This window comes from Borostomias antarcticus (assembly GCF_949987555.1).
Source record: "Borostomias antarcticus genome assembly, chromosome: 20".
NCBI lineage: Eukaryota > Metazoa > Chordata > Actinopteri > Stomiiformes > Stomiidae > Borostomias > Borostomias antarcticus.
The window spans coordinates 11,902,497-11,917,981 of record NC_140253.1 but is presented as its reverse complement, the minus strand read 5'-3'; the positions used below and the strand labels follow the sequence as shown (position 1 = coordinate 11,917,981).

At 52.1% G+C, this 15,485-nt stretch overlaps 1 protein-coding gene across 1 annotated transcript in view; it reads left to right on the top strand.

Moving 5' to 3' along the window:
* The window catches only part of frmpd1a (FERM and PDZ domain containing 1a), a gene marked incomplete at both ends in the record, with an annotated part of 32,452 nt that extends 21,166 nt beyond the window's left edge, over window positions 1-11,286 (top strand). The window contains 7 exons of the mRNA XM_084454683.1: window positions 6,051-6,155; window positions 6,525-7,322; window positions 7,641-7,675; window positions 7,757-7,945; window positions 8,092-8,421; window positions 8,506-8,884; window positions 9,431-11,286. Of these exons, the coding sequence (XP_084310809.1) occupies window positions 6,051-6,155; window positions 6,525-7,322; window positions 7,641-7,675; window positions 7,757-7,945; window positions 8,092-8,421; window positions 8,506-8,884; window positions 9,431-11,286 (3,692 nt within the window). The remainder of the gene's footprint in view (window positions 1-6,050; window positions 6,156-6,524; window positions 7,323-7,640; window positions 7,676-7,756; window positions 7,946-8,091; window positions 8,422-8,505; window positions 8,885-9,430) is intronic.
* Window positions 11,287-15,485: the final 4,199 nt, after the last annotated feature.

The window sequence follows — 15,485 nt, the reverse complement described above, 5'->3', positions numbered from 1 at the left end:
ACCAGCTACTAACTACTAACCTAACTACCACCTACTAACTACTAATCTAGCTACCACCTACTAACCTAACTACCTCCTACTAACCTAACTACCATCTACTAACTACTAATCTAACTACCACCTACTAACTACTAACCTAACTACCTCCTACTAACCTAACTACCATCTACTAACTACTAATCTAAGTACCACCTACTAACTACTAACCTAACTACCACCTACTAACCTAACAACCACCTACTAACCTAACTACCACCTATTAACTACTAACCTAGATACCACCTACTAACTACTAACCTAACTACCACCTATTAACTACTAACCTAGCTACCACCTACTAACTACTAATTTAACTACCACCTACTAACCTAACTACCACCTAACCTAACTACCTCCTACTAACTACTAACCTAATTACCACCTACTAACTACTAACCTAACTACCACCTACTAACTACTAACCTAGCTACCTCCTACTAACTACTAACCTAAATACTACCTACTAACTTAACTATCACCTAACTACCACCTAACTACCACCTATTAACTACTAACCTAGCTACCACCTACTATCTACTAACCTAGCTACCTCCTACTAACTACTAACCTAACTACTACCTACTAACTACTAAGCTATCTACCACATAGTAACTACTAACCTAACTACCACCTACTAACTACTAACCTAACTACCACCTACTAACTACAAACCTAACTACCACCTACTAACTACTAACCTAACTATCACCTACTAACCTAACTACCACCTAGGCAAGGGAAGTTTATTTGTATAGCACATTTCAGCAACAAGGCAATTCAAAGTGCTTTACATGAGACATTAAAAGCATCAAGACAAAGTGCAACACATAAAAGGTAACATTTAAAACAAAATGCCGGAAAAAATTAAATACAGGAATAAAAGTTACAGTGCAGTGTATGAATTAAAAATTATTTGATTTAATAAAAAGCAGCGGCAAAAAGATTTAAAAGAACTGAGAGTTGCAGCAGACCTGCAGTTTTCTGGAAGTTTGTTCCATATATGTGGAGCATAAAAACTGAACGATGCTTCTCTATGTTTTGTTTTAACTCTGGGGACAGAAATCAGGCCTGTGCCAGATGACCTGAGAGGTCTGGATGGTTCATAACGTAGCAGCAGATCAGAAATATATTTTGTCCCTAAAGCATTCAGTGCTTTATAAACCAACAGCAGTATTTTAAAGTCAATTCTTTGACAGATAGGAAGCCAGTGTAAGGACCTCAACCTCAGAACTTTAGTTATGTCATCCACTTTTTGGTCTTAGTGACTTGAGCAGCAGCGTTCTGAATCAGCTGCAGCTGTCTGATACATTTTTTAGAGAGACAGGTAAACACAACGTTACAGTAGTCAAGTCTACTGAAGATAAACGCATGGACAAGTTTTTCCAGATCCTGCTGAGACATAAATCCTTTAATCCTTGATATATTCTTCAGGTGATAGTAGTCTGACCTGTAATTGTCTTAATGTGACTGTTGACATTCAGGTCTGAGTCCATGACTACACCAAGATTTCTGGCTTTGAGCTGAGCGCTGACTTTTAATCGTTCTTCTTTGGCTCCAAAGACAATTACTCTTCATCTTCATCTTCTTCATCTTCATCCGCTTATCCAGGGTCGGGTCGCGGAGGCAGCAGCTCCAGCAGGGGGCCCCAGACATCCCTTTCCCTAGCAGCATCAACCAGCTCTGCCTGGGGAATCTTTAGCCGCTCACAGGCCAGTGCGGAGATGTAGTCCCGCCACCTAGTCCTGGGTCTACCCCGCGGCCTCCTCCCAGCCGGACACGCCTGGAACACCTCCCTAGGGAGGCGCCCAGGAGGCATCCTCACTAGATGCCCGAACCACCTCAACTGGCTCCTTTCAATGCAAAGGAGCAGCGGCTCTACTCCGAGTCTCTCCCGGATGACTGAACTTCTCACCCGATCTCTCAGGGAGACCCCAGCCACCCTCCGGAGAAAACTCATTTCGGCCGCTTGTATCCGTGATCTCGTTCTTTCGGTCATGACCCATCCTTCATGACCATAGGTGAGGGTGGGGACGAAGATAGACCGGTAGATCGAGAGCTTTGCCTTTTGGCTCAGCTCTCTTTTCGTCACAACAGTGCGGTAAAGCGACTGCAGAACCGCACCAGCTGCTCCAATTCTCCGGCCAAACTCCCTCTCCATGGTTCCCTCACTCGTGAACAAGACCCCCAGATACTTGAACTCCTTCACTTGGGGTAAGGACTCATTTCCTACTCGGAGCGGACAGGCCACCGGTTTCCTGCTGAGAACCATGGCCTCAGATTTAGAAGTGCTTATTCTCATCCCAGCCGCTTCACACTCAGTTGCGAACCTATCCAGAGAGTGCTGGAGGTCGCAGGCAGCTGATGCCATCAGGACCGCATCATCTGCAAAAAGCAGTGACGTGATCCCCAGCTCACCGAACTGCAAACCCACCTCCCCCCGGCTACGCCTCGATATCCTGTCCATGAAAATCACAAACAGGATTGGTGACAAAGCGCAGCCCTGGCAGAGGCCAACACCCACCGGAAAGGAAGACGACTTACTGCCGAGGACCCGGACACAGCTCTCGCTCTGGGTGTACAGGGATTGGATGGCCCTAAGTAGGGACCCCCTCACCCCATACTCCCGCATAACCCTCCACAAGACCTCTCGAGGGACCCGGTCGTAAGCCTTCTCCAAGTCCACAAAACACATGTAGACAGGTTGGGCAAACTCCCAAGCCCCCTCCAAGATCCTTGCGAGAGTGAAGAGCTGGTCGGTAGTTCCACGACCAGGACGAAATCCGCATTGTTCCTCTTCGATCTGAGGTTCGACTCTCAGCCGGACCCTCCTTTCCAGCACCTTGGAGTAAACTTTCCCTGGGAGGCTGAGTAATGTGATGCCTCTATAATTCGCACACACCCTCTGGTCCCCTTTTTTGAATATGGGGACCACCACCCCAGTCTGCCACTCCTTCGGCACTGACCCAGACTTCCACGCAATGTTACAGAGGCGTGTCAACCAAGACAGCCCCTCTACACCCAGCGCCTTCAGCATTTCTGGACGGATCTCATCAGTCCCTGGGGCTCTGCCACTGTGGAGTTGTTTGACTACCTCAGTGACCTCCTCCAAGGACATTGACGACCCCCCATCATCTTCCGGCTCTGCCTCGTTCGTAGAGGGTGGATTAGTGGGGTTCAGGAGTTCCTCAAAGTGCTCCTTCCAACGCTCAACAACCTCCTCAGTTGAGGTCAGCAGTGTCCCCTCCTTGCTGTATACAGCTTGGATGGTCCCCCGCTTTCCCTTCCTGAGGTGTCTGATGGTCTTCCAGAAACACTTTGGTGCCGACCGAAAGTCCTTCTCCATGGTTTCTCCGAACTCCTCCCACACCCGCTGCTTTGCCTTGGTCACGGCCGAAGCCGCAGCCCTCCGGGCCAGTCGATACCCTGCAACTGTTTCTGGGGTCTCCCGGGCTAACATATCCCGGAAGGCCTCCTTCTTCAGTCGGACGGCTTCCCTGACCACCGCTGTCCACCACGGTGTCCGAGGGTTACCGCCCCTTGAGGTACCTATGGCCCTCAGGCCACAGCTCCCAGCCGCAGCTTCAGCAATGGAGGCTTTGAACACCGACCACTCATGCTCGATGTCTCCAACCTCCACAGGGATGCCTGAGAAGCTCCACCGGAGGTGGCAATTGAAATCTCTCCGGACAGGCTCTTCCTCCAGACGTTCCCAGTTCACCCTCACTACATGCTTGGGTTTTCCAGGTCTGTCCAGAAGTTTCCCCCGCCATCGAAACCAGCTCACCACCAGATGGTGATCAGTGGACAGCTCTGCCCCTCTCTTTACCCGAGTGTCCAAAACGCATGGCCTCAGATCAGATGATACGATAACGAAATCGATCATCGACCTTCGGCCTAAGGTGTTCTGATGCCAGGTGTACTTGTGGGCATCCTTGTGTTCGAACATGGTGTTTGTTATGGACAAACCGTGACTAGCACAGAAGTCCAACAACAAAACACCACTCGGGTTCAGATCGTGGTGGCCATGCCTCCCAATCACGCCCCTCCAAGTTTCTCCATCATTGCCTACGTGTGCATTGAAGTCCCCCAGTAGGACACTGGAGTCCCCTGCAGGAGCCCCCAAAAGGACTCCACTCAGGGTCTGCAGGAAGGCTGAGTACTCTGAACTGCTGTTCGGTGCATAAGCACAAACCACAGTCAGAGTCCCCCCCCCCACAGGACCCTCTCGTCCACTGGGGTGAACTCCAGCACAGAGGCGCTCAGCTGGGGGCTAGCTAGTATAGCCACACCTGCCTTACGCCTCATACCGTGAGCAACTCCGGAGAAGAACAGGGTCCAACCCCTATCCAGGAGTTTGGTTCCGGCGCCGGTGCTGTGCGTGGAGGTTAGCCCCACCAGGTGTAATTGGTATCGCTCCACCTCCCTCACAAGCTCCGGCTCCTTCCCCCCCAGCGAGGTCACGTTCCATGTCCCCAGAGCCAGCCTTTGCCGCCCGGGTCCGGTCCGTCGGTGCCCCCCGCCTTCACCGCCACCTAGTTGGCAGCGCACCCGACCCCGACAATTCCTCCCGCGGGTGGTGGGTCCACGGGACGATGGAGGAGGAGATGGTGCTTCCACGTTGCTTATTCGGGCTGGGCCCGGCCGGGCTCCGTGGTAAGCCCGGCCACCAGGCGCTCGCATGCGGGCCCTCCGTCTGGGCCTGGCTCCAGACGAGGGCCCCGGGCTTCCTCCGGGCCGGGTCTCTCTTCCTTTTTGGTGTTCTGTCATCAGGGTTTTTTCCTGTAACCCCAGGTAGGGGGGCTAGGGGGTACTACCACTTGCCCAAGGTGGACCCCCAGACTAGTGGAGGGAAGGAGGCGTCTTACTTCTCCATTCTAGTTTTGCAACTAGCCACTGCCACTAAAAGACAATTACTTCCGTTTTATTTTTGTTTAGTTGAAGACAGTTCTGGCACATCCAATCGTGACTTGTCTAATGCACTTAATCAGCGCTTGTATGGGATTATAGTCCCCTGGTGAAACCTAATAACTACTAACCTAACTACCACCTACTAACTACTAATCTAACTACCACATACTAGCTACTAACCTAACTACCACCTACTAACTACTAACCTAACTACCACCTACTAGCTACTAATCTAACTACCACCTACTAGCTACTAACCTAACTATTACCTACTAACTACTAACCTAACTACCACCTTCTAACCTAACTACCGCCAACCAACCTAACTACCACCTACTAACTACTAACTTAACTACCACCTACTAACTACTAACCTAGCTACCTCCTACTAACTGCTAACCTAACTACCACCTACTAACTACTGACCTAACTCACCACCAGTTATACCACTAAGTACTAACCTTCCCACCAGCTATATCAAGTACTAACCTACCTACCACCTATACCACTAAGTATTAACCTACCCCTCAGCTATACCACTCACTGCTAACCTACCTACCTCTTACTATACCACAAACCTAAGCATCAGCTACCATTTATACCACCAGTTATTACACCTAACTTCTACCTAACTCGCCACGTACACTAAGTAAGAGCTAACTATGTCCCAGGAACTAAAGATGAATTCTAGCCTGTTGGATAATACTGACACATTTACAGTTATGTCAATCAATGTGCACAGTCCTGTAAAGTTAAATTGAATAATTATAAGTAATAAGTAATGTACCTTACCACCCATTCTACTCACTAGTAACTTTTACATGTCACTTTAATTCTGTGGGCTTGCAGCTACTGTATACATTGACATAAAGCATGACAAGAGATGATTGTAGCTGAGACGGTGCTGGTATTTCTATCTCTGTAAGATGATAGTGTCATGAATATCAAGTTCCGGAACTGATTTGCAGTGTGTGTGTGTGTGTGTGTGTGTGTGTGTGTGTGTGTGTGTGTGTGTGTGTGCATGTGTGTGTGTACACGTGTGTGTGTGTGTGTGTGTGTGTGTGTGTGTGTACATGTGTGTGTGTGCGTGGGTGCGTGCACAGGTTACGTGTCGCGGTGTGGCAGCGACTCAGACGACTCCTCGGACTTGGACATGGACGCGCTGGTCACGCTCGTGTCCTACGGGGGCAAAGCCGGGCCCAGGCGCGGTGCGGACCCGGAGCGAGGGAGGGAGACACAGAAGGAGAGAATGGGGGAGAGGGAAGGAAAGAAGGAGGACGAGAGGAGGGTGACGTCAAGCCAAGAAACCCACAAGAAAGAAGAAAGGGGGACGGAAGAAGAGGAGAAAATGGTAATTTATTCACGCTCCGCAAACGGAGAGAACGAGACACTAGTGGAGGCCGGAGGAGGAGAGGAGAACAGAGTGTGGAAGGCGGGAGGAGGGCCCAATGGGATGACAGAGGGAGAGACCAGGGGAGGACCAGGGATCAAAGGAGGGGGGGAGGAGAGAGGAGGAGAAGTGGAGAAGGAGGGAGCAGAGGAGGATGAGGGAGGAGGAGGAGGAGAGCTGCGAGCAGGTGACGACCAGCCGTCCGTGTCGGAGGCGTCGGACTCGTGCCGGACGGACTCCCGCTTCCTCACCAGCCTCTCCAGCGACTCCCTGGACGCCCTGGAGGAGGATGACTTCATTTCCTGTTCCTCCTCCGCGCACCCCCACCTTCACCCCAACACACACCCCGCCCCTCACCCCCACCTCCTTTCCCCCCCTCCCCCTCACGACCACCCCCTCTTCTGCCTTGCCGTCGACCCCCCCAACACCGCGGGTGAAGCGTCCGTACCTTGTAAGGGTCAAGGAGGGGGGCACAAGAGATCAGGTGACCCCGTCGTGACCCTTGACCCCGTCTCTGGCAACGTCGGTTTTGCCGAGCTCTCTCGGATGGCGGACTACTTGCCCAGCCCCCCTGAGGCCAGCGAAGAGGAGGAGGAGGAGGAGGAGAGGAGGGAGAGGGTCGACATCGCGTCAGAGGCGGGGGGCGGAGGCGGGGAGGACCGCTCGGCCCGCCCCCTCTCCTCCGCCTCCTCTCGCCTGGACTGCGTGTTCAACTTCGAGCAGAGCGACGCGCGGTGCTACTACAACATCTGCTCCAACGTCACCCCGGACAGCGCCCGCAGCCCGCCCCGCCCGCACCCTGGCCCCGGCCCGGAGGAGGAGGGGCGGAGGGGCGAGGAGCAGGGCGGGGCTCTGAAGCTGGAGTGCGTGCCCATCCTCCAGCCGCCGCCCGGTTTCGGGGACAGCAGCTCGGACGAGGAGTTCTTCGACGCCAGCGACCGGTTCGCCTCCCCCGAAGAAGCGACATCGGGAGCTGTGCCTCGAGGTGGGTTGTGGCGGTGATGGGTCTTAAGCAGACTTAAACTGTGTACAGTCTCTCATAACATTTGAATAACATAAGAAGATAACAGCATGTTTTGCTAAAAGATAAGCGGCAATATTCTCCCATTGTTCCCGTTACTGCCCCTTAAAACGGCAGTAGCCAGTGTTTACGAGAGATGAAGTGATTGGAAAGGTGTAATTACTCTCAACCTGTGAGTTCTTGGCTCCCCTGAGGAGGTACCTCTGACTTTTTGTTTTTTAATTTGAATATTACCCAAATGTCATCTGATGGGGCTGAGTCAATGAGTTGTCCGCCTTCCAGATTCCCCCGGAGAGACGAGGGAGACGGGCCACACCGTGAGCCCGAGCGACATCGGAACCAGCGCCTGGGATCCGGAGAGGGAAGGAGAAGAGGAGGAGGAGGAGGGAGGAGGAGGAGGAGGGAGGGAGATGGTGTCCAGACTGAGGAGCAGGTCCAGAAAGCGACGGTCCTTCGTGGAGACCGACTTCACCTCCAGGGTGTCCTTCCCCGAACCGCACCTGGACCAGGACCAGAGGAACCACGTGGCGCAGTCTGATGACAGCCAGTCGCTGAGCTCCGACCCAGAACCATCCGAACAGAGCCAGGTGTGTGATTTATGACCCGTGCTTCTTGTAAACTGTTGTTTTTTTCCGTTTAGTACCTCATGTATAATTTTATGTGTGAGCACTCTCTCAAAAGAGATTTTTCTATGCCAAAAAACTGTCACATCCGATCTCACCTCTTGTCCTAGAACCCGTGTCCCACCGTGTCCTCCCTGAACCACACGGAGGGGGAACCTGCCCAGCTGGAGTCCAAGCCCATCCTCCTCGCCATTCCGCCCTGCCCGCATCCCAACCCGGACGAGGACCGGCGCTCCGACCCTGGGTCCGACTTCAAGAGGACGTCGTCCAGGGCCAGGCGGCAGGAGATGGAGATGGAGCCCGATGCCATGGAGTCCAAATCGGTCACGGCCCTGGTGACGGCGGCCTCCTCCCCCTCCATCAGCGCCGTCCGCTGCAGGGTGGACCCCGACGGGAAGGAGAGCGCAGACCGGAGAGGGGACGGGGAGGAGGAGGACGAGGGGGGGAAAGAGAGGCAAGAAGAGGAGGAGGCAGGACCCCCATCTGCGAGGGGCCTGTTTGGGGGTCACATGTTCCTGGCGGAGATCAAAGAGGAGGACGAGTGGGGGGAGACGAGGGGGGAGGAGGAGGAGGAGGAGCGTGCGGCATCCCACGGCACTGAGGCCCCGCTGGCGGGGGTCGACGGGGGGCTACAGACCAGCGGACCGACCACGCGCTTCGCCAAAGACGAGGAAGAGAGCGAGGACGCTCCTCCCGGACCCCGAATAATAACCACCTCTGCCCCTGTCTTATGCGACAGGGCGTCTGGGGCTGCGCGGGGGGCAAGGAGGAATTTTAGCCCCCCGAGCCATCCGCCGCCACCGCCGCCCACCTGCCCGCTACCCCCGCTCCCAGAACCCTCCGCGCCCCGCCACTCCATCCAGCCAGAAAGAGAACAGGGGGACAGCAGGGGCAGGGATGGGGGTATGCTAGCCCACCCTCCTAAAACCTGCCCAGAGGAAGGAGCTTGTGGTTTCTTGACCGAGAGCCACAGCAAAGAGCCACCTCGTAGTATACAGAGCGACACAACGAGTGAGGGTAAAGCGGATGTTAAGGTCAACTGTGTCCCTGCTATAGTTGTGCATTCCGCCGCAGAAGCTGCAATCAGCACCACTTCCTCCACTCTCGATGGAGCTGTCGCTAGCTTTGATTCACATTCTGGTGATAGCGAAGATATTGCTAGCGTCGATTTGATCAGTGCTAGCAATGAAGCTGCAGTAAGCACTGGTGATAGGACCGCTACTACGGAAACTGCTAGTACTGCTAACATTGAGGCCCCACATATCATTCATTCTCTTATGGCAAACACCCCTTTGACATCAAATACTGATTTTGTCACTACTATTAATTGCACTACAGCAAAGCTTGATGCTATAGCAGGTGTCAAATCTACTTCGGTCAGCACTGATTCCACTGTAGCTAATGTCAAGGCCACCATAAGCCTTGATTTTCTCACTGTTACAAAAACAGCCAATTTAACCAAGGCTAACATTGAAGCTCAGGCTAACGGAAGCACAGCCAACGCTAGCACAGCTCAGGCTAACGTTAGCATAGCTACAGCTAACACAAGCACTGGCCATGAGCTTCGCAAAGGGCCTCTGTCCCCCACTGTCTTCCTCCTCCAGCCCTGCTCTCCGGGTATAATCGGCTCTCGCCTCTCGGCCTCCACTCTGCGGGGGAAGATCCAAAGCCTGCCGCTCTATTTATCGCGATCCCAGGAAACCCTTTCCCAAACCAGCCTCGGGAGCACGGCAAAGGTGTCCTCCGGGGAGGTCGACCAGGCCGACCCAAAGGTCACCGCCAACGCTTCCACCAGGGTTGGCGATTCCACAGACGCGGAGGCTGAGTCGGACGACTCCGAGGTCACACTGACCGGGTCGGAGGTGGAGGGCGAGGTCGTCGTGGAAACATCACGGGCGGAGATCACGAGGTCGACTATGTCAGAGGTTGAGGAAGTGGTGGAGAAGGTGGTGATGGTCTATGAAAACCCCAATCCGCCACCAATCTGCAAGGAGCCCGAAGCTTCAAATCCTAGCCCCAAAATGGACGCCCTGGACCCCAAAACGGACAGCTCAGGTCTCCAAATGGACATTCCGGAGCCTAAAATCGACACCTCAGGATCTAAAACGGACATCTCAGATCCCAGAATGAACAGCCCAGTCCTGCTCTGCCCCCCTGCCATAGTGGTGACCACTCTGAATGGCCCAGGCCTAAGCTTCCTCAGCCTGGCACAGCCAGTAGGGGGCAGCAGTGTCACACCATCCATGGGCCACTGTAAGCCTGCAGCAGGGGACCAGGGCCCGGTGAAGACACTTGGTCCAGGCTGTGGGGTTTTCACCATCTGCGAGGTCCAACCCAAGCCTCAAGCACAACCCCTGGCCCAGCCTCGCCCGGGATCTCCCCCATCGATTAAGCCCGATTTGGGGTGCGGTCCCACGCTGGCGTCCGGGTGCGAGTCAGTGCTGGAGGGCGCCCAGGCTCCGCTGGGTGTGTGCGGCTGTCCGGCGGTCTACACCAACTGCTTCGGCGGGGAGGACAGCTTCGACGACGAGCTGACGGTCTACGAGTTCTCGTGCCGCACGCAGAGCGGCGCGACCCGGGCCTCCGGGGCGGAGCTCCCTCTGATGACCGCTCCCCCTCCGTCCTCTTTCCTCTCCACCTCCCCCTCCTCCTCCCTCTCCCCCTCCTTCCCACGATCGCTCCTCGCCCCCCTCTCCTCCTCCTCCGAGCTCAGCCCCCTCCTCTCCCCTGCGGAGCCGCCCGACTGCTTCCTGTCCGAGGCGCGCAGGGAGGCCGTCGACCGACTGCTCCGGCGGCGCTGCTACCCGGCCCCCCCGGCGGGCTTCCAGGCGCTCCGCGGTGACGTGGACCAGCTCCTCGCCCTCCTGGAAGGCAGCGCTGGGGGGGGCCGCGGGGAGAGGCACCCGAGGGACACCTGCCCCGTCCACTTTGGCGAGAACAAGCGCCTGCTGCATGCGGAGGCCCGGCGGCTGATGTCGGGCTGCCAGAGGGTGGTGCGGGCGGGCCAGAGCCCCGCCGAGACGCTCCTCTCGCTGGCAGACAGCCTCCAGACACTGGTGGAGCTGGCCGGCGTGTGCCTCCGGTTCTCCGGCTGCGAGCGGTGCGACCGGCGCAACGGCGAGACGGTGGCCGGCCTGGTAGACGTGGCGCGGGCCTTCCGGGAGTTGGCGCTGGCGGCGGAGAGGGCGAGTGGCAGCCGGGCCTGCCGCGACCTCAGCACCAAGCTGCTGGCCAAGCAGTGCACGGCCCTCACCGCCTCCGTCTTCTGCCTCACCCAGCTCTTCCGCACCCTCACTGCCCTGTGACCTGACCCCGTAGTTGACCTTTAACCCCCCTGTCCCCCGTCCCCCTTGACCCTCCAGGTCTCCCCTTTCCCACAGTCGCCCTTCCTCTAAGGGGAGGTACGTTTGGACGTTGAAACCGTTCACGGACAGTTCACATGCAGAAGAGGGCATGTGGTGACTACATAACAACGGGTTCTAAAGTCCCATCGGTGTTCTCTCAAAGCCTCTGTTGTGTCAGAGCCCTATCTGTAATGTCATTAACACCCTTTGACATCACAGGCCACCAGAGACGTGCCCTGTGATGTCATAACAGACCACTAGGGCTCCGGTAGGCTGTGCAGTGCACAGACAGTGCTGCACATACAGCGTCCGGCACCGATCTATCTCTCGAATAGGGCGGACTCCATAAAGCCTCGCGCAACGACAATCGCTAGACTCAAAGCAAAGCTTGCGTTACAGTATTGAATTGTTTGCATTTGAATGTACGATATCATATGTTTGTATTTATTTATTTATTTATTTATTTATTTATGTATAATCTATGTCATGTTATTGGTTTGGCAGTTATTGATCTGTTGGTGTGAATTTAACAAGAGAGGGGACAAGAACAAACTGAATGTTGTTTCAATGAGGATGATGGGTGTACACACACACAAACACACACACAGATATAGACGCATGCACGCACACACACGGATATAGATGCACACGCGCACACACACACACGCAGATATAGACACACGCACACACATGCGCACACACAAACACACACGGATATAGACATACTTGCACACACAAACACACACATAAATATAGTTGCGCGCGCACACACACACACACACACACACACACACACACACACACACACACAGCTCTCAACCCCTGAGGGGTATTCCAGACGGGTTAGAATAATTATAGCTCAAACCTCGGAAGTCAGAGATCAATAAACCAGATCATCAATCACAGGATTCTCCGATTCCATAACAGCTGATACAGGTATCAGCTACAATAATAACCCAAGTCGGTTAGTCATGTCACTAACCATGCGCGGCCGCGTTAATTGAATATTGAATCTCTGAATACTTGATGCAAAAGCTAATTATGGAGCTAGGAAGAGTGCCATTTTCCCCCCAATATGGAGCACAATTTGGGAATTGTAGGCTATGTTCTGTAGACAATAAGCAAATTTTTACCCCCCAAGTAAACCCATGCATCAAACATGAGTCATGACAGAGGCATGACAAAAAATAGCACATGGTGATTATCTTACCATCTCAGTATGCTCTCCTGTGAAATGTATCACAATCTGAATATTTTTTTACAGTGAAACCAAGTCCCAGGGGAATATTTATGTCATAATTTATGCCATGCCAAGCACAAAAATATTCAGATTGTGATACATTTCATAGGTGAGCACACTGTGACCAGTAAGATTACACCCTGTGCTTCCTGTCTCAGAAAAGCACACACGTTTTTCCAATGCATTTAAGCATGCCCCATTGACTTCCATTGTAGACCAGTGAAAGCCTGTAGAAAAACGGTAGCCGGCTCAATAAGGGAACGATCAGTGAAATGATGGTGTCCATGTGTGAGGTTCATGGTAGCCAGACCACGAATAGGGTCTAAGGTCCAAAATAGTGAACCTATCCTTTAACTCATTTATGGCGTTTCCTGAAATACCCCTCTCTGGTGTGTCAGACAGATAAATCATTGTTTAGGACTGACTGTGACCTGGAGTGGAGGCAGAAGACTGAATGTGAACGTTTACAATATCAAAACAGAGTTTTATTATGTAGTCTGTGTACAGGTTTCCTCCCTGTAGCCTATTATCACACAGGTTTCCTCCCTGTAGCCTATTATGACACAGGTTTCCTCCCTGTAGCCTATTATGACACAGGTTTCCTCCCTGTAGCCTATTATGACACAGGTTTCCTCCCTGTAGCCTATTATGACAGCCTATTTCATAACCCCCTGTCAGCTCACCGCTGATGTAGCCCTATGCATTTATGACTTTTTCACATGTGTGGGGAAGGTGCAGAAAATGATTTAAACTTAAAGGAATATGCTCGTTTTTGACAACCTGGACCTTATTTACGACATATTATAAGAAGTTTGACTCACCCAGATCACTTTTTTGTTGTTCGGAGGCCTGTAGAAGAAATATAAAATCCAGCGCGAGCCAGTATATCCATGTAATGGCGGCGCACGGGGCATAGGGAATGCCGTTTCTCAAAATCCATTTTCGGCCGCTAAACGGTTGTTTTCATCAATCACATTGCATGAATCGACAGTTGATATTCCTCTACGCCAGCCATTGTTTTGGTTCCAAATAAGGGATCTTGATCCTCTGTAACAAGCCTCTTTACAAGCCGCTCCCCCACTTGCTCCAGCACGCATGCGCACAGGCCAGCGCGCAGACTTGCTATTCTCCGTCTGTAGGCTACACTCGCGGCTCACATTCTCTGCGCTACGATCGGATTGTTGGTGCCTAGAATATTGTGTGCAATATGGCTGAATATTTGTCAGATTTAGAGGATCTAGAAAATCCGATCGTAGCGCAGAGAATGTGAGCCGCGAGTGTAGCCTACAGACGGAGAATAGCAAGTCTGCGCGCTGGCCTGTGCGCATGCGTGCTGGAGCAAGTGGGGGAGCGGCTTGTAAAGAGGCTTGTTACAGAGGATCAAGACCCCTTATTTGGAACCAAAACAATGGCTGGCGTAGAGGAATATCAACTGTCGATTCATGCAATGTGATTGATGAAAACAACCGTTTAGCGGCCGAAAATGGATTTTGAGAAACGGCATTCCCTATGCCCCGTGCGCCGCCATTACATGGATATACTGGCTCGCGCTGGATTTTATATTTCTTCTACAGGCCTCCGAACAACAAAAAAGTGATCTGGGTGAGTCAAACTTCTTATAATATGTCGTAAATAAGGTCCAGGTTGTCAAAAACGAGCATATTCCTTTAAACTCTGACCTGAACCTGCATGTAGGCTACTGTACACGGGGGGGGGATCAAGCAGAACTTACCCCTTTATAACAGTAAACATTTACCATAGACCAGTTACCATTTAACCATTCCACTTTATGATATAATTTCATTTACATTACGTATTTCTGAATCATCATTATATATTTGTTTATATTTTACTTCATTTTCCTCATTGTAAAAGATTCCTATTTGGCATGAGTTTGATGCAGTGAAAGGTTATCAGTAGCTAAATAACAATCACATATTGCTTCATGAGGTACTGATCCCCAAAATGACTGAAATATGTTTTGGGAAATTCATCTGTGCCCACAAAGCATGCCACAGCAAACCTTATAACATTGTAATATCAGGGATTTACAAGATTGAATGAGTGATACGCCTGCTTTTGCTTTGTGATGCTAAAACTCCCACCATTAATAAAAACAATAACAATGTTCTCTACCCTTTCTTTCTTGCTAATTCTAGCACAAGCAAACAGGTTTCCTATTTACACGCTTGGCTTGAACGGTTGGTAGAACCCCATAGTGTTCTATAGTAGCCTTTATACAACAGTTAGTTCCGACCACGTGTTGTGATTGGATGAGAGGCATTCTGAACCATGCGTATATCCATGATAGAGTGCCTAGACGGAAGCAGGAATCGCTGTCTCATGGGACCATATGTATAATTATAATTACTGGACCTCTATTTGCCACACGGTGAGACACGCACAAACATACGTGAGTTAGCGGCCACACACACACAGAGGTTGCTGGTGGAATCTGTCCTCTGCATCTTCCCATCCAAGCGGTCCTCCACCATGTCCCAGTGCTCAGTCCAGGTCCAGCAATCCTTCTGCTTGTTTTTCATATTGGCTTCTTTGGCAGGAAACCCTTGCGAACATGGGGAGAACATGCAAACTCTGCACAGAGAGGCCCAGGAGACCTTTTTGCTATGCGGCGACTATGCTCAATATTGAAGGTCTTGCACACTGCCAGGAGCTGGAATCGAACCGGAGACCTTCCGATCCCTAGCCGTCCGCTCTAACTCCCGAGCTAGGTGCTGGCCCGTGCTTTATCCAACGGCGAGAAACAAATCATTTCATGATCCCGTTTGAATTGTGCCATGACCATACACATATCATGTTTGTCAATTTAAAACATAATTTTGCAAGTCAAGAAAGTCGCAGTAACTGTAAAGCAGTTATTCCAGAACGAGAGAAAAGATATTAAAAGAGGCGGCCATGT